Genomic DNA, 18704 nt, shown 5'->3' with positions numbered 1-18704 from the left:
CAGGAGCAGGCGAGCAGAGGAGGGGCTCACACACACTAAACACTCCCACATCGCTCCCCGATCGCAGCCCGCACACTCCCCCTGCTGCTGTGTGGAGTTTGCATGTTCTCCCTGTGCAGTGTGCACGTGTGGGTTTTCTTTTTTCCATCTAAAACAGACATGTGACATTAATCAGTGAAATCTAGAGCCCATCATCTTGAGTTAGATTAAAGTCATAAATTCATAGATTTATATATTTTTTTCTTCTTCTCCTCCTCCTGAAATGGATTATTTAAACTAATGGTTTCCACTCTTTGTTGTGCTGACAACCTAAGACCATGCATTTGGGCCTCGCTTTTAACTTGATGATGAATGGCATTCATGAAAGTTAAGCTGCAGGATGAGTATACACCAGTCTGGTAGAGGCCCGTGCACATGCACTTCACAGAAGTCGTGTGAAGGAGACAAAAATAACAATGACAAGTTTCAAGGTGCTGTGGTTGCGAGGCATTAGCTGTTTTGTGTGTTATAGTTTGTGCCCAGTCAGCTAAAGTCCTTCAGGGACTGGCAGGCAAATCCGCTTCCGCTGATATGCACATGGTCCTCCGGCTGGTCCTCAACAGTTCTCAACCAGCTCCTGGTACTTCTCCTTCCTCGGGTGAGCCTCCTCCATTTAATAATAAGTTAGCTGTTGATGCATTTTAAAGGTGCCGTGCTTTTCCTGGGGGACAAAGGTCATGGTGTGAATTATATGATCTTATAAGTCACCAGATCTCAACCAAGGTTAGTACACTGGGAAAGCTTTAGGAAATGTCATCGACTACCTTTGTCACAGACACACACACACACACACACACACACACACACACACACACACACACACACACACACACCACCATATGCGGTATTACAAATGGTGTTGGCTGAGTCAGACTGGTGCAGTGGACTGATATGAGACGATGTTTATGGCTCCACTAAAGTTTAACAGACTTTGAGAATTATTGTCAAGATGTAAGGTTGTTCTAGTGAATCCTTGCAGTTCAGTATATCACTGAAATATTTAATGTCGTTTTTTTTTTTAAATTGTCACAATTCTCTGTACTGCTGGTTTTTAAAGTGGATATATTGAACAAAAATAAGACAAGAGGAGGAGAAGAAGACCTCTGTGAAGCCTGAAGATTGTTGATGTAACTGTCGAGGCATTATTGAGACACCTCTGTTACTATCTGCGCATCGCATTTCTGACCCAACACCACACCTGCTCAGAACTCCCATCAACGTTATTTATTGAAACTGAACAGAGTCGCTCTGTAGCTCATGTCAGTTCATTTTATCACTATGCTGCACATTCTAAGACAATGAGAACAAACCAGCTGCTTTCTATTTCATTCTCAAACACTGAACCGATACACTTCAATGAGATCCTTGCTGTATCATTTATGAATAACATGGACATTAGCTCAAAATTACTAAAAGATATATGTAAGCTGGAAATAGTGCATACTTATTTTCACTGGAAAGGCTGATTTTGCAGTCACAATAGAGTTCATTGTATTCAGCTTTACTTCAAACTGAGGCAGATTGCAATGTCTTTGACCAAAGTTTTACATTTTGTCCAAAATGAAAAACTTTACAGTTAATATAACTTTTATCTGTCAATTTGCCGTAAAACATTTCTGTGAACTGAAGCTTCATGAGATACTGTAGCTGTCTTAATGTAGCATGCACTGCCAAATTTCAGTCATTAATGACACCAACAGCTAAAGAAAAGACTCCTGAGGGAATAATACACATACGGTGGAATTAAACTCTAAGACAGATGACTGAAACGACTTCTTTGGAATAAATACCTTTGGATATACATCCATCTTTGTTGTCTATATTACTCGTATATAAACTATAGACAGTCAAGGATCACAGGATTAACACAGAGAGACAAACTAACAGACTATCACACACACACAATTACAAATACAGACAATGGTATCTTTGGATTAATGAAGAGATCAAAGTGACCTATGCATACAAAGGGAGAACGTGCAAGTACCACACAGAAAGGCCCACAAAGGCCTGAAGGCAAGAGAGCTAAACACTATATCACTGTGTGGCTGCTGGTGATCCTTAGCACACATGCCTCTAATCCCTCTCCATTCCCAGGGTCAGCCTGTTTAATCATTGCAACAGAAAAGTCACCCTGAGGCTAAGAATGCAGGAGGATGCACACCCATTATACAACTTTTAAGGGACTGGATTTGTGTGTTTCAAGGGAACCTAGCAAAAAAGAAAAACATGGGGCCAGAAACCTTGCCTCCAGAACTGTCCATGAGAGAGTAAATGATCTTAACTACAGTGCCAATCTACAGTGAGAGCTATGTGAGCCTTTGTTAGTGTTATTTGCTCAGAGCAACCTGGCAAACTGTAAAGGTAAGCATGGATGTTAAATCCCTGCCTTTCAGTATTTTTGTTGTGTGAAACACTTTGTTCCATAACAGTAACTGTTGTTTCAAATTTAGTGAGTGAGCATTAGAGTGTTTTAGTCACAGTAGCGAACATAACACAATGAATTAGGCTTGAGTGGAAATACAAATGATGCAGCAGTGCAAGCCAGCTACCGACATGATTATATAGGATTAGCATGAAATTGAGACAGCAAGGTTCTTTAAGAATGATGGAAGCTACAGAATATCAACAAGAAACCACTACATGGGTTTGGGTCATTTTACTGCATTTCGAACCAAGAAGTGTCAGTCTAAAATATATTATCTGTCTGACTGCACTGTATTCAAACAAATCAGAACTTTCATTCATTATCTAGACCCACTTGGTTCTTCTCAGGGGGGTGGGGGGCTGGAGCCAATCCCAGCTGCTGTGGGCAAGGGCAGGGTACACCCTGAACAGGTCACCAGTCTGTCACAGGGTCAACATATTTCAACAGACTGTCACCTTCACACCTGGGGGCAACTTAGAGTTATCAATTAACCTCATGCATGGTCCGTTGGAGGAAGCAGGAGTACCCAGAGGGAACCCACGCACATACGGGGAGAACATGCAAACGCCACACAGAAAGGCCCAGGGCCCCATTTGAAACCAGTACATCTTGCTGTGCCACTGCACCACTGTAGTGCTAATCAGAACTTTTCAAAGAACACACACAAATTAGAATAAAATAAAAAAAGAAAATGGAGCTGTTAATGCACAAACAAATGTCTGCATGTTCTTCGGGTGTAACTTCTTTAATTGCTTTGTTTTTGACAGACTTTAGCAGTCATATAAGTTTCGCACAGCTTATAAAGTGTAAACATGTGGCTCTCTGCAGGCGCAGGTCTTCGGCTGCTGATTGGCAGTGGGAGCCGGTCGCTGATTGGTCAGCTCGTAGACACTGGTCGCTGATTGGTTGGCTGGTAGAATCTGGCCGCTGATTGGTGTGCTGAGAGCAGCTAGCTGTTGATTGGTCAGATGGAGGCAGCTGGCCGTGACGCAGCAGCAGCAGTGGAGTGGACGGTCAGTGGAGCCATGTCATTATTTATTCCGTGAAGCTGCGGCTTTCGGTCCCATGCCAGGAGCCCTGGTGAGACTGAAGCGAGTCCTGGTCCAAGTCTGGGTGTGAACCCCCTCCCCCAGTCAAAGATGTCGTCTCCCGGCCAGGACGGAACCTCCAGCCAGCTCAATAAGTTTGAGAAACTGTCGTGGAGGCCCACCATCCGAGACTCCGGTTTGTAAACAAAACCAGCCCCTCTGTTAGAGCTAGCCCAGTGACAAACCCGGACGGAACGTGAATGCTCCTGGCAGCGGGAGTCCACGGTGCTTTTTATTTTAAGCGCAGACCTGAATCGACAGTAGCCATTAGCCACATTAGTGTTTTATGTTAGTTTTGGTGCACTGCAGCAGCTGCAGCTGAACTCGGGCCAGCTAGCTTATGTTGCTAAGGAAGCGGACACAAATCAGTGAGAGCATGATCCCAGGGATTCTCTGCAGCGCTGTTGTTGTGATTGTGTACTTAAAGATTAACGCCAAAGCGAGGACGACTCGAGGCTGCAGGCAACGTAGAACCTTGAAACTGATTTACAGATTTGTAACTCTTAGCTTTGTTTTGTTCTGTGAAAGAGTACTGCAGTCATTTCGAAGTATGTTTTATATTTAAAAAGTCGTTTTACCACATACTGTAACATCAACTACCTCATGCCTGTGCAATCCCACGCGCTTGATTCAAAGCAAATTTATGAATCTCATACAAACACAGAGCTCAAGCTGAAGATTAATGCTTATTGTGCATCTGCACAGTTTGATATTACTAGAATTGTTTGAATCGTGTGTGTTGGATCAGAGAAATTCAAACAAGCAGTTTATATTATCTCAAATTCTGGTTCTGGCCTCCAAAACCACAAAACTAAAATGTTGCATTCTGTACTAGTTGGGCGAGGGCTTACTGCAAGCTGTCCATAAAGCTATATGTTTTCTTTTTGTGTATGCTTGGTGGCACTTTTAGGCTTCAAAAAACGAATCCGGTGGCTTCAGGCTCGGCGCATCGTCTCACCCTCCTGCCCCAACTTGCGGATCCCCAACCGCTTTCTAAGAGAAGGTACTGAATGTGCTGTTGTTTTCCCTAACAAAGCCAATCTTTGTCATCCAACAAACATATGTTAGCAATAGCTGATTCATGTCAATGCTTTGTTGCATTTCCTCCTGGACTAATAAAGTATTAGCTTAGTATTGTGTCTGCAAGCTGTTATGTACTTGGTGATGCAGTGTGCTTTAGATTAATATTTGAAATAAAGTGCCTCGTTCTACCTTATTTTTTTGCACAGGACACTGCATACCGCCTGCCCGCAGTGGACACCGCTGTGTTGCAGACAACACTAACCTGTACGTGTTCGGCGGCTACAACCCCGACTTTGAAGAGGCTGGAGGTTCAGAGAATGAGGACTATCCACTTTTCAGAGAGCTCTGGCGGTTTCATTTTGCCACAGCCTCCTGGCAGCAGGTCCGAACAGAGGGTTACATGCCCACAGAGCTGGCTTCCATGTCAGGTAAAGACCGTTGTTGCCTTCAATATGCTTTTATAGTGTGCAGAAATGTTTTTCTCTTTCAACATGGGCATCCTTCACTATGTTTTCATGTATTTACTGACTTTTCTTTTCAACATTTCTCTCTTAATTTAATTTGAGATTTTAAGTCAAGCATCCATCTCTCTCTCATTTCTCTCAGCGGTCTTACATGGGAACAACCTGCTTGTGTTTGGAGGCACTGGGATTCCTTTTGGTGAAAACAACGGCAATGACGTCCACGTTTGTAATGTTCAATACAAACGGTGGAACCTGCTTAACTGCAGAGGGAAGAAACCCAACAAGATCTACGGGCAGGTAGCGGACTTTGTACCTATAGAGTAAATATTAGCCTCTGCTGTGTTTTCCAACCGCCAACCTTCATAAGATGTATCTGTTCTCAGGCGATGGTCATTATAAATGGATACCTGTATGTGTTTGGAGGGACGACGGGCTACCTTTACAGCACAGACTTACACAGGCTGGACTTGACCACCAGAGAGTGGACCCACCTTAAACCAAACAATGCGCCCACAGATCTGCCCGAAGAACGGTTGGTGCATAAAGTTGGAGTGGTCTGCAGTTCTCATAAACCCACTTGAACCCTCCATCAATCTGTTTTCTTCACAATAAAGCATACATGTTTAAAACAATAGCAATGTGTTTTGTGAGAAAAGCTCAAAATCTTTCCTACTGAATATTTTCATACATGATTTTTACAGGTATAGACACGAGCTCGCTCATGATGGACAGAGAATCTATATTTTAGGAGGCGGGACATCCTGGACATCGTATCCACTGGACAAAGTAAGGGGACAGACTAAATTTTACACGAGAAAAGCTTCAGTTTGGAATTTTATCAATCTGTTTCCATTTTTTTCCATCAGATTCATGCGTATAACCTGGAGACAAACTACTGGGAGGAAATAGCCACGAAACCTCAAGAAAAAATAGGTTTGTGATCAATATTCAGAATATTGTGACTGACGGAACTGAAAAGCTGCATATTAAATCCATTTTGTTTCATTGCTATCGCAACAGGATATCCCTCTGCCCGTCGGTGTCACAGTTGTGTGCAGGTCAAAGACGGTAAGGAGAAACTTCACAGCTGTGTCCAGACAAATCTGTCCGGAAATATTTCTCCCTCATCATTTCTCCCTCTGTTCTTGAATCTAGAGGTGTTTATATGTGGGGGTTATAACGGGGAACAAATCCTGTCCGACCTGTGGAAGCTGAACCTGCAGACCCACCAGTGGACGAAGCTCCCTGCGGTCATGCCAGAGCCAGCGTACTTTCACTGTGCTGCAGTCACACCGGTCAGTATCACAAGCACACACACACACACACAATGGAGTACATATACTTAACGAAAGTCAACATTTCTTTCATTCATTCTTTCAGGCCTTGTCTCGTTGAACAGGGTGATTTCTTCACTTTTAACGACTGTGCTGAGGCTTTTAATTTAACATTTTATTCTCCTCTGGATCAGGAGATTATGATTGAAGAACATATAAATATCTTGTAACGCCAGGGACAACTAATCTGAGGAAAACTTGGAGGCTGTGTGTGTCAAGGGGGGAAAAAACAGCACCTGATTTGTTAGTTTGCAACATCAACAGCAGCGCTGACCTGGAAAATCCTGTGGAAAAACCTGCTGTTTAAAGCAAATTGTAAAGTGGTGGAGTAGGCCGACTGGAGAGTTTCATCCAGTCCCTCCACAGCAGACCGTGACAGAGGAAACTGGTTGTAGTGTCGATAACAACTCCTGCTCTCTAAATGCTGAGTTTCAGCTGATCTCATCAAGAAAGAGGTTCCTCATGTCAGCGTGTAAATTGAGGCCGTACAAAATCAGCTTTGTCCCAATTAACGAAAAAGAGAAACTCTTATATTGTGCTTAATCTATATCTATCTTTGTGTGCTTCTTTTAGCATACTTCTTTCACATCTTATCACATTTCATGTATTTCATATCTCATGTCCTCTTGTTGCAACTCGATGTAAACTGAAATTGACCTACAGGTACATTTTAACCCCTCCCCCCAGTCTCATCTTCTCCGCCTGTTCCTCTCCGTCAGGCTGGATGCATGTACGTCCACGGCGGAGTCGTCAACATGTCCGGGAACCGGAGGACGGGCTCGTTGTACAAAGTGTGGCTGGTGGTGCCCAGCCTGCTGGAACTGACCTGGGAGAAGCTTCTGAAAACGTTCCCTCACTTAGCCCATCTGTCCAGCCTGCAGCTGCTCGGCCTGGGGCTGACGCACGCCTTCGTTCAGCGGCTCAAATAGACACGGAGACCGACCGGGGCGGTATGTGGCGCCGCATCAACCAATCAAACTCTGCTTTTGAAAGGACTAAAAACTCCTGATGTCATTTATTAAAAGAAACCATGAATGCTCTTTTGCTTTAGTGTTAGGTAAGTATGTGCTTTTTAAAATAGTTTCTTCAAATGTCAACATGTTCGATTTTTTTTTTTTTTTTTTAACCTGTCACTTGTGTTGCATGAGAGGTGATCGACTCTCCAAAGACGACTTGACTAAAAACAGGATGAATGTTCCGACTGGTTGTGGAGTTTTTTGCCTTTGTTGAAATGCTTCACTGTGGGAGGAGCGCCGGGGCCGTGCACACTGTTACGATCTCTGCACGCACTGTGACGGGTCAGGTCAAACTCACTGCAGTTTCACGCAGCGGAAAGACACGAAAACCCTAAAGCATGTTGATATTCTAATTATACAAAACAACTGAACTATTTGATAACTTGAGGTTTGTACAGCACAAACCACAAAATGCCTTTTTTAAGATTTGAAGGAAGCTGGAAGCATCTTATAAACCATAAAGCAGCATCACTGTGAACTTTCTGGTTCATCTTAAATTATACTTCTCTTTAGAAAAGTGAATTTCGGGATGTTATTTACAGATTTACATGGCTGTAGCTTCACAGTGACCCTGCAGACTTTTCATTCTTTATTTTGTGCCTTAATTTACAAAATGTTTTTCTGTTTTTAAGGAAATATTTCTGCGAACCTGTCTTTTAAACTTTCTTATTGTTTCATTACTTTGAACTGTGCTCTTTTTTTCTTACCAGGTGCTCTGTTGATGTCCTCTACTTTTTTTTCCTGCTATTCATTTTACAGAGACATTACTCCTTATTTATTTGAATCACTGTGCTGCTGTTTTATTACGTTAGATATCTGAAATGTACCTGAACATGTAGCTTTATTTTCCACCTTAATACCCAAACCCCATTTTTAACTTTTTATAGTCTAACGTGGATTTTCTTTATATGTTCATACATTTGAGGATTTTTTTTTTTTTTAATGGCTTTGGTGTGTGCATGGTGTATTCAAAATGTGAAAAACCGATCAGTTAAAGGAGCTCCAAGTGTCAGCGGGAATGGATCGACCGGCTCGGGTCGGGTTTTCCCTGTATGTCGGTGTCGAGCTGTTTCCTCAGCCTTTCTTCTGGACTGTGCCTGTGTCGCATCATGCTCAAGGAAATCGCCTTTATTAGAGGAAAAAAAAAAGAAAAGGCAGCATGCTGAGACCACATTTGGGTACCTGAATACTTACTGCGCACGGTAAAGAATAAACACTGCACTGATGCTCCTGGCTGCTTATACCAAGACACACGACGGCCTTTTTGGTTTTTCTTCCCCCTTCACCTGTTTTATGAGCATTTTATCAAATCTCAACTGTGTTCGTACAATAATAACCAGAGCTCTCTTCTGGTTATTATCGTACTGCAAAGCCCTTTTTTTTCCCCCATGTGGCCTTATTTCCGGATCATTTTTGAATCGGGCTGCTTCACTGCGTGCTGAACTCAGTAAATGTACTGCATTGCCTAAGATTGACGCGTTTATATTTGCATCATTTTTGATGTTAATGGAAGTTCTACAATCATTTGCATGTCTGTATGGTGTGCATGTTACTTTACAAAAAAAAAACTCTTGGGAGAACATTTGAATGTCTCGTCAAAGGCAAATGTGGCTGCAATGGACTTTGTTTTGTAATTTCTGTCTGTACCAACAATAAAAACGCAGGCAGCTGGTTTTTCAAAGTGTTGTATTGACTCATTTGTACTTTCAACCGATCGTCTCTGTTATCAAAGAGCACAGCCAGCCGTGCCTCATCTCTAACTGCAGGGTACAAACATTTAGGAACAGCTACAAACCCGTACCATATTGATTCAAAGACAAAATATCCACACTTTGCTACGACGGTGACCTAAAATTCTGTTTGTGCACGTCATGATGTATTCTTCCATTACAAAAATACAGCTTTTCTGTCCTTTCTTTTACAAAGATAACTTAGGAATCTGTTGAATGTCAGCTTAGAAAAACTACACCTTACATGAGGAGTCAGAGGCTTCTTCAAACGGTTCCACCTGAGATTAAAAACTTCAGTTTAAGCTTTTGTTAAAAAGAAAATCTGAACTGAAGAAACTCAGTCTGAGTTAAGATTGCCACATTAATGTTGAGGTTAGGGAGACCACCGGAGGTGTCAGAGTCCCGACTTTAACAGCCTTCTGGTGATGGAGCGAAGTAATACAGAGCGAGGAGGATCAGGTAAACGACCACCAGAGCCGTGCCTGAGGAGAGAGAACAGCAGATCAATGGAGGCTCCTTCATTTATGAGGCAAACTGCCATCACGGTTTTGTTAATGCAGGTGCAGCATGTAAATAAATGCCATGTGGTCTACTCTACAACTTCTTTTTTGGACTTCATTCGGACTCCACTATTGTTACCTTTTGAAGTGTGTGTCCTGGTTCATTTTAATTCATTTGCTTAATAAAGCTTTAAACACTCTTGGCTCAAATCCTTTATATACATCCTCTGTGTTGGTAGTTCCATAGTTTTCCCTGTAAATGAGTAAATCTGCTTCCTGGTGTGTTCAGAGATGCCTAAATCTGCTTCAGGATGGATCACAGCTAACCTGGACTGGTAGTGTGTTATCTTCATCTGGGAATTAGCAGGGGGGGGGGGGCTGAGGCTTAGCTTGACCAGGCATTTAGCATGCAAAATCTGGGTTTGTCATTGTCTAAGTTTTGTTATTGTTTTTGGCAACATACTCAAAAGAACTTACCTTGAAAATAATCCGACTTCCCGTCCATGAATATGTAGTTGACCAGGATGACGCTGAAGATGCTGGTCCACAGGTGCAGGTCGCTGAACAGCAGCACAAATCCCACATCCTGAGCAAAAACACAGATTGTGTCGGGTCACACACAATAGCAACTGCAACAGGAAAGAATCGGTGTTTGCATAAACAAATAAATGACGACGAGATGAGAGATGTCTTACATAGATGGCATTAAACAGAACCAGTATTGGGATCTGGAGCATGCAGACCTGCACAGCGATGCAGCTTCCAACCTCCAAGCTGAATAAAAAACACAAACAACTTGATGAAGTTAAGACTCGACATGCCCCTGTCAGTCTGTTCGATCAGTAAAATATATCAGAGAAATGACCTGAGGCTAATGTTGTTCTGCAAAGCAAACTGGATCCCGTTTACAATTTCTGGGATTTCGGCAACCATTGCAAGAAGCGTCACTCCGATGAAATACTGGAGGAAAAAGAAAAAAAAAAAACGTTACCACGGCAACAGGAAGCCATCAAAAGAACAATGTGCTAATGCAGAAGCGGTCTGGTTCTGACCTGGGAGATGTTGGGCTGACTCAGTATGGGCTGGATGTGCTCGGTGGCCAGGTCAGCACAAGCTGACGTGAGCACGGTGGCGATGATGAGGATGACCAGCGACTTCAGGCGTGACCAGTGGACCACTGTCCCGTGGTGGTCAGCCACTGCGCAGGAGGAAACGTCACACAACTGCGCGCTCAGAAGTCAGAGAGAAACAGTGGGGTCGACTACATGTGACCTGAGGGAGGGATTCGTACCCTGTCCTGCGCCGACGTGGACGTCATAAATGTGGGAGTGCGTCTTGAGTGTAAATATCAGACCAATGATGTAGGCGGCTGGCAGGAGGGCGGACACTGTGTACACCAGAGGCCTGGAAGCAACAACGCTCGGATATTAAGATGCAACTAACTTGCACCCTGAGAAAAAATGTTTGTAAAAAACATGGAAACCAAGTATCAGTTTCTTTCCACTTCATAACTACGCAGCACGTTATGTTGGTCCAATGACAACAAAGCCTTTCAATTCAAAATGCAACTCATATAGAAATGTATATGTACACATATATGGAGATTAATTCATGCTGAGAGCAAATAGACAGATTTAAAGCACTAAATCACAACATTATGTAACATTAAAATGATGTAAAATATAAGAAATACTCACTCAATGTGGTCGTGAAACAGTGAACCGTTGTTCTGTCAAAGATTAAAAAAAAAAAAAACGAGGAACATGTAAATGAATGTGAGTGTGTTGGAGGCCGTTGCTCCTCATGAATACTGACCAGATCGTAGTGACAGTTGTGGCAGATGAACGGCCCGCTGCTGTTGCTCGTGCTGTTCCCTCCTGTGGAGTTGGTGCAGGCGTCACACACCAGGTTCCCGTAAGCCTTGGAGAACAGCGTGGGGGCGAAAACACCTGGCGGAGACAGCAAGACGGCAGGGGGTGGGGGGGTTATTGGTTATGGTGTTCATTGGAGTGGCTGTGAACACAGTTAAACCTTTGGCTGTTTGGTGCCTACATGTCTCCTATAGCTCTAAAGTGGTTTTTTTTTTAATATGTCTTTCAGACGTCTGGTTTCATAGGTGACCTCAGATTCACCACTTGCCTCCGACAGAGATGAAAAGCAGCGCAGAGCTCACTCCTGTGCACCGGCTGCTGAATCTTTGCTCGCTGTGTTTCAGGCCTCCGATGATCATACAGATGCCCTGAGAAAAATAATAACAAAAAATCTCATTCATCGATCAGTGATAAATGCTGATGGTTTTAAAAAACACTCATATGATTCTTTGCATGATCAAGCATAAAGAAATATGTGAAAATCTTAAAGAAACCTGTTTATTGATTCAATAAATCAAACCAAAGCGGTGAAATTTCCAGAAAACAGCACTTTGTGTTGCCCTGCAAATTGTTTATATTTGTACAACTGTTTAATCAGTTCCTTCTTTATATTCTGCACACATATGCAAAGACACTGTTTTGATATTAATATTATAAACCATGTAATTATGGCCAAAGTGAGGCTTCTTGTTAAAAAAATATGCATTCATAGAAATAAAGGTTTACCACCACTGAAATTTTTTAAAATAAAATGTTTGTAAAGCCTCAAACATGTCCAGGTTTCCCTTCAATAACACAATGTAAGTACAGGTGTATGTCAAGACATTAGAATAAAATGGAAAAATTATTTATTTTGCCATTTTCATATAGTTCATCTGAAAAATTTCAAGCTTCTTTTAATTTTTTGTAATAATCTCACAATTACAAAAAAATACAATGCTGGAAAATTTGAGACTTGTGTCAAAATAAATATTTTTATTCAATATTTAAAAGCGCGCTCACAGGAAAACAAAACAGTCAATCCTTGATGTTATTATTGTTTTTTTATCAGATTAGTGTAAAAGCGGTTTGGCTCACGGGGATGAAGAGGATGCAGCCGAGCAGCGTGCCAGTCAGTGCTGCTTTGACGACCTCTTGCAGACATGGGTTGCCTGCCCGGTGACCTCTGAGCAGGGCAGTGATGTAAAAAGTCAACTCTGTGATGGAGCCGAAGGTGGCATTGACAACTGCGCCCACTGCGAAGTTGCTCTGAGCCGACATGCTACGGATGAAAAACGGATCTGATATCAGCATCAGAAGGCAGGAATCAAAAAGCGTCTCAATGAACGTACTTGAAGAAAGTGCTCACCTGGCGATGCCCATACCGATGTAGTACGACAAGGGGATGATGGAGCCGATCGCTACGGCAAACTTTGCATCGGAGCTGATGTACACGTTCTCTCTGTCGATGTATCCGATTATCAGAGCAATGATTACCAGAGGGAGGAGGTCTGAGGTGGAGGTCAAAGACGGTAACAGGCGCAAATAAGAGTGAGAGACATGAAGAGAACCAAATCTTTAAGAAACCTGTTGACAGCACAAATATGCAAAAAATATGCACAGTATTTACTGAAGTGGAACATTTACTCGTGGGTGGTCGGGAGTCACATCCACACACATCACTGCTATTATTTGAACACGGTCTATCATGGTTCTGAGTTGGAAATAACTTGCCTAAGGGGATCAATAAATTACCTTAAGCTAAATAATTTCTAAATTAAGAAAAAAAAAAAGTGAAGTGGGATTTGGGGTCATCCACTCCATTTCCCTGATCCTGTATTATATCATGTTTGTGGCGTACAGTTTGTCGGTTAGTTTCCACTCTGTTCCCCTCACTTTGCGACTGTTTATTCCAAGGAAGTTTGCATGTTGGTGTGTGTGTGTGTGTGTGTGTGTGTGTGTGTGTGTGTGTGTGTGTGCGTGCGTGCGTGAGCGTGTATGGGTGTGTGTTCTTTATCTCTGTAACTGGCCTTCAAGTTAGATTTGATTTCTTCTCACATTTTGCAGCGATGTTGTATCTCCTGCCTTGGTTTATCATCTGTTAACTTCACTCAGTTCTATCACTTCGTACTGCTCTATTGTGCAACACAGCTTTTGAATCATGTTCTGATTTTATTCGATTCATTTTTATTGTATTTTATCTTTGCATAGCCTGTAAAGTGCTTCGATCAAAAGGATGTGATTGAAAATAAACTTTGATTTGACCCATTAAGAATCAAGTCATGAAAAGAATAAACATTTGTGCTGGTAATAAAAATCTTCTAATAAAATTTAATACATTTCTGCAAAGCATGCCAAAGTCATTGTTGCGCCACGATGGTAAAGGATACTGACAGCAAACACATTGATCCCATCCACAGTGTACTTGTAGTAGTACCAGTTGGCAGCGTGGTAGCAGCACAGCAGCGGTCGGCTCTCATAACCTTGATGCTGAGAGTCAACAGAAATATTTAAATAGTTGTTTTAACGTCTCTCTGGAGACACAAGTGGGGGTCTTTACCGCTCTCAGCGAAGTGGTGGAGATGGCGACGTCTTCCGGAGGCAGGAGGAGAATGACACCCAGAGTCTGTGCGTTCATCTTGGAGACCGGGATGGTGAAGACCAGGATCCAGGAGATGAAGCAGGCCAGACCGTGAATCACCACCAGAAGAGGATATCCCAGCAGCAGCCACACGTAGGTGGAGAAACGACGCTACGCAACAAGAGAACGAGTTACTCCCATCCATGTGGTTTGATGCTGCTTCACTCTCCACCGACAGGAGTGAAGATGAGCGGTGTGTGAAGTTACCCAGTAAGGCGTGCGCACTGGCCGCCCCGCCGTCTCCTGCACCGGCACCTCTGTGGGCGAAGGCAGCAGGACTGGCGAGGAGTCGTCCGCCGAAGCCAGGTTACACTCACAGTCTGGAGCCTGTTCACAACATGTCCGCACTGCGTTTCCCACCTGGAGGCGCAAAACCAGAAACATTCAATCAATTCAATCGCTGGCCTTTCAGAAATGTCATTGCTCATCATTCACATATAGAAATCTTCCCATGAGCCACGGAGCAACTAACTTTGAACTCATTGTAAGACCCCCCCCCCAAAAAAAAAAAAAAAAACAAAACAAGAAAAAAAACCAAAAAACTAGAAAACGGACCCTTTTTATCCACTGAGGGCCAGTTAAAGAAAGGAATACAAATAGCTTGGCCACTCACTAAAGCGGAATCCTGCTATTATTATGGATAAAAGTGGAGTTCTAATAAGAACTCTTGCATCAGGGGTATGACTTTAAACACATATCAAGACATTGATTTAAGGAGCTCTCTCTTGAAATCATGACCTCAAGCACTTCGAGCACCTTTGGAACCACTGAGAAGAAGAGCCTGCAGGCCAAGTCATCTCATTTACAGACCTGATGGCCTGCTCTACAGAATAAATGGGCAAAACTTCTCAAAGAAACAAAGAAATCATGTGGAAAGCCTTCGAAGAAGGGTGGAAGATATTAAAGTTATAAAAGAAGAGTCATTCAGTATTACAGTGTGTTTGAAAAGAAAGTAAATGCAGTCCCTGTGTAAAGGCCAGGAGTCTTTGTCTATATACTGATAGGAGAATCTTTTGAAAGAGAATCTTTTGTTGCCAGAAACAACTTCAAGTATTTCAGGTTCTGTCGTGCCAATCAGAAAATAAAGAACTTCTGCGTCCCCGACCACAAGTATGCAAAGACGATGAGGAACCTGCAAGATTCACTGGTCATCAAGCAAGCTTCGATTTGCAGAAGTGAAAAGGAGACAAGAGTCACAATCTCTAACCGTACCTCATGGATGGTGCTGCCAAACGGCCACAGAAAGTAGCAGCACAGCTTATAGCAGAGCTTCCCTGAAGAGAATTGAGATAAATGCGTTCAGTGAAAAGCCGACGGTGAATAAATAGCATTCTCTAATACTATTTCACCTACCATACGGTACTCCAGCAATGGTGACGAACATCAGTATACTGACCAGAAGATAAGTCAGAGAGACCCACCAGCCAAACAGGAAGACGTACAGAATGTTTCCAAGCGTGATGAACTGACCTGACACGCAAAGCACAAACAGAACCAAATCCTCAGTGGAAGAAACTGCATTCTACACAACACTACACCTCATTGTCATTCATTAAATGTAAAGAGTAAAATCATTTATAAAGCTTTGAAAGAAATACTGCCTTCCCAAGCCAGGATCTTAGACTATATTCTAGTGAACCTTAGAAAAACAGTGTAGCTTTGCTTGTTTCATTGTTTCAGTAAGTAATTTCATGCTCTGTTTGTTATTTTTATATCTAATGTAGCATTATCTGTCGTCCTTGTAAATAAGACCAAAGGTGCAACAAGCTAAGGTCATCATTCTTTTTGTTTTCTTCTTTTTTTTACTGAAAGTCAGTACCTGGTCCTGTGTGTGGCTTAACGACGTTCAGTTCAGAGTAAAGCTCTTTCACAACATCCGATCGGACTTCAAACGGCCGCGCTGTCACGTGGCTTTTCCACTTCCTGAAACCAAACTGAGACACACAAAAACACACTTTTTTTTTTTCTTTCCATGTTTACCCTCAACTCAGCCTTCTTGAATTTGCCCAGAAGGTGCAACAGAATTCTTCCTCACCCTGTAGTTGTTGACCAGCTTGTTGGCTTCCACCTCATTTTCTGCTCTGATGGTTCTTTTGCTTTGGATCTCCTCCCAGCTCTCCTCACAGGCATGATGTCCGACGCCTAAATTCAAAAGCAACAAGACGGACACAGAGTGTTCCAGAGGCGATGACGCCGATATTTTAAAACCATATTTTAAAGGAGTTATTACAGGGTACTCACACGTGTGTGCAGACATGCATTTTGTTGTAGGACATAAGGAGTGTAGTGAAGATGGCGAGGAGAGGAGTGTGGGAACATTTTGTTGAGGGGCACACATTCGGTCAAGTGACGCCTCATGATTAAAACTCGCCTGCAAATCACGCTCGTATGAAGCATCTGCAAAACCAAGCAACGAACACACGATGGTAAGAATTTAGGACAAGGTGAGGAAACCGTTAGATTTAAAATGTACAACAGTGCAAGACAAACATTTTTTTGTTTCCAATTGAGATAATGTAGATTCATAAGTCAAGACTGAATATCAATAACGGATATACTGATTCTGAAATATCAATATTTAAGGGTTAGATAATATTTAAGAGTAAAAAGTACTTGTTACTTCAGGCACTGGGGTGTACTGGGTTAGTTTTTCATTCATTTCAGAAAGATACAGCAAATACGGCATCAATGAGATGAAAAAATATGGATGAATATTTGAAACTACCAGAGAAACATCTAGCGAGTGTGAGTTCCCCTTTCAACAGACCGCATACTTAGAGGGAGTCTTGTTTTGTTTCCTCTTTCTGTGTGTGTGTGTGTGTGTGTGTGTGTGTGTGTGTGTGTGTGTGTGTGTGTGTGTGTGTGTGTCAATCATAGCTCCAAAAAATTTATTCCATTCCGTTCGTCGAGGTAATTGTGAAGGCGGATGCAGGTTCGGACTCACATTTGTGGGGGAAGGTTCAAATTCTCAAACCATATAGGCAGATAGTGTCAGTGCTCATTTACAGTGCGTGTGTGTAACCCACACAGTGTAAATGACTCTTTTGGTTATATAGCACTTACATATATATAGCTTATACATATTGCCTCTAAAGAAAGAAGAACAATTTCTGCAGGATTACTAAATAGTGACATGTATTTGTATTTGTATTTTTTTTTTTTTTTATAGAAAGCATCGTGCATTCTCTATTCATCCAGCTCTACATAAAGAAGCTGAACTGTTCCCTGTGCCTGCATCTGCTCTCTGACCGGAGTTGCCATTTTGGATAGAGCGGTTGGGTTAGGGTTGACACCAGAGTGATCTTTAAATAAAAATAACTATAACTCCAGTGCAAGGAATCACATTATAGAAATGTAAAGTTTTAATGAGCAGCCTTCAAATAAAATAAAATATAAACAATGTAACAATTCTACGTAACAATATTAAAGTTAGGTGCTATTTGAACAGTTTGCTACCTCCAAGAGCAAAAGGTAACCAAGTATCTTTCATTTGATGCCTGTATTTTCTATGCCTGTTTAAACCAGGTGGAGCAGTGGTTAGAGCTCTGGCCTCACAGTGAGAGTGTCTGGGTTCAAGTACCAGCCAGTGGAGTTTGCATGTTCTCCCCATGTGTGACTTTCCCCTGGGGACTCAGGCTTTCTCCCAAGGCAAAAATAACATGCATGGTGAGGTTAGTTCGTGAAGTGTGTGGTTTTCTGTCTGTCTCTCTGTGTTTGTCCTGTGATGGACTGGATGATCTGTCCAGAGTGTGTCCTGCCCTCAATAGTAAACTGTTCCTGGCTGCAGCGCCCTGCAAGACTTCACAGGATAACTCAGAACGTTACAACTAAATTGTAACAAATGATTCGACTTTTCTGTTCAAACCGTCCCCAGAAAGAGATGAAATCTGTCTTTTAAAATGAATGTTACATTTTGAAAGTAATACTTTCTAATACTTCTTGCTGGACTGGATTCTGGAGTTTATTCTAAACTCTGCTCCTAATCTCCACTTTATGAACCATAACCCTGCTGCTCAAGCCTCCAATCAAGTCTTCAGCGACACATTTAAATATGAGTCGGTGGTCAGGAGGTTGACGCGCCCACTAGTCCTGGAGAACAGAAACACGCACACACGCGCGCACAGACACCGGCGGACCCGTTTATCAACACAGCACAGCCTGTCCCTGTTTCTTCTCCCCTCGGTCTCTCTGTATGCGTGCAGAATTAAAATGGAGAATGCATTTACTGCGCCCTGTAAGTTTAGTGTATTATTAGCAGCCGTCACGAGCCACTGACCGTGCGCGAGTTCGGCCGGCCTCCTCCTCCGGCCGCTCGTGTCTGAGCTCCGTGCCGTCGGCAGAGACATCCCCGCCGTTACACGAGCCTGACCGGGGAGTCACGAGGGTCTGAGACCATTAGCGACCAGCTCATCTCCGCGGAGTCGGACGGGACAGACACGCGCACGCAGGCTCTCGCCGTGTGATCGCCGCGTGGAATTATGGGAAATGTAGTCGTCAGTATTGGAGAGCAGCGCGTGATTGAAATGTCAATAAAAGCGAGTGTAGATTAATCGTGCTTCTCGTCTGTAAAACTTTGAATGGTCTCGGGACA

The 18704-nt window shown here is 42.8% G+C and overlaps 2 protein-coding genes across 2 annotated transcripts; one reads left to right on the top strand and one right to left on the bottom strand.

The window, feature by feature from the left end:
• Positions 1-3471: 3471 nt before the first annotated feature.
• Positions 3472-8862, top strand: LOC115392063 (kelch domain-containing protein 10-like). Its single transcript, XM_030096564.1, has 10 exons — positions 3472-3691; positions 4466-4558; positions 4785-5006; positions 5185-5339; positions 5426-5574; positions 5744-5828; positions 5909-5975; positions 6063-6110; positions 6198-6337; positions 7096-8862. The coding sequence occupies exons 1-10, from the start codon at positions 3607-3609 to the stop codon at positions 7303-7305; spliced, it is 1254 nt and encodes a 417-aa protein (XP_029952424.1). The 5' UTR covers positions 3472-3606; the 3' UTR covers positions 7306-8862.
• A 277-nt stretch (positions 8863-9139) lies between these two features.
• On the bottom strand, positions 9140-18546 carry cax2 (cation/H+ exchanger protein 2). The gene is made up of 20 exons (XM_030096563.1): positions 18390-18546; positions 16355-16510; positions 16149-16255; positions 15933-16047; positions 15467-15583; positions 15326-15387; positions 14321-14473; positions 14033-14224; positions 13863-13962; positions 12842-12983; positions 12571-12754; positions 11762-11861; positions 11438-11571; positions 11320-11351; positions 10914-11026; positions 10675-10820; positions 10488-10582; positions 10318-10396; positions 10100-10208; positions 9140-9604 (listed from the first exon to the last, which is right to left on the bottom strand). The coding sequence occupies exons 1-20, from the start codon at positions 18457-18459 to the stop codon at positions 9531-9533; spliced, it is 2280 nt and encodes a 759-aa protein (XP_029952423.1). The 5' UTR covers positions 18460-18546; the 3' UTR covers positions 9140-9530.
• Positions 18547-18704: the final 158 nt, after the last annotated feature.

The sequence above is a fragment of the Salarias fasciatus genome, chromosome 7 (assembly GCF_902148845.1).
Source record: "Salarias fasciatus chromosome 7, fSalaFa1.1, whole genome shotgun sequence".
NCBI lineage: Eukaryota > Metazoa > Chordata > Actinopteri > Blenniiformes > Blenniidae > Salarias > Salarias fasciatus.
This window is presented reverse-complemented; position numbering and strand designations above follow the sequence as displayed.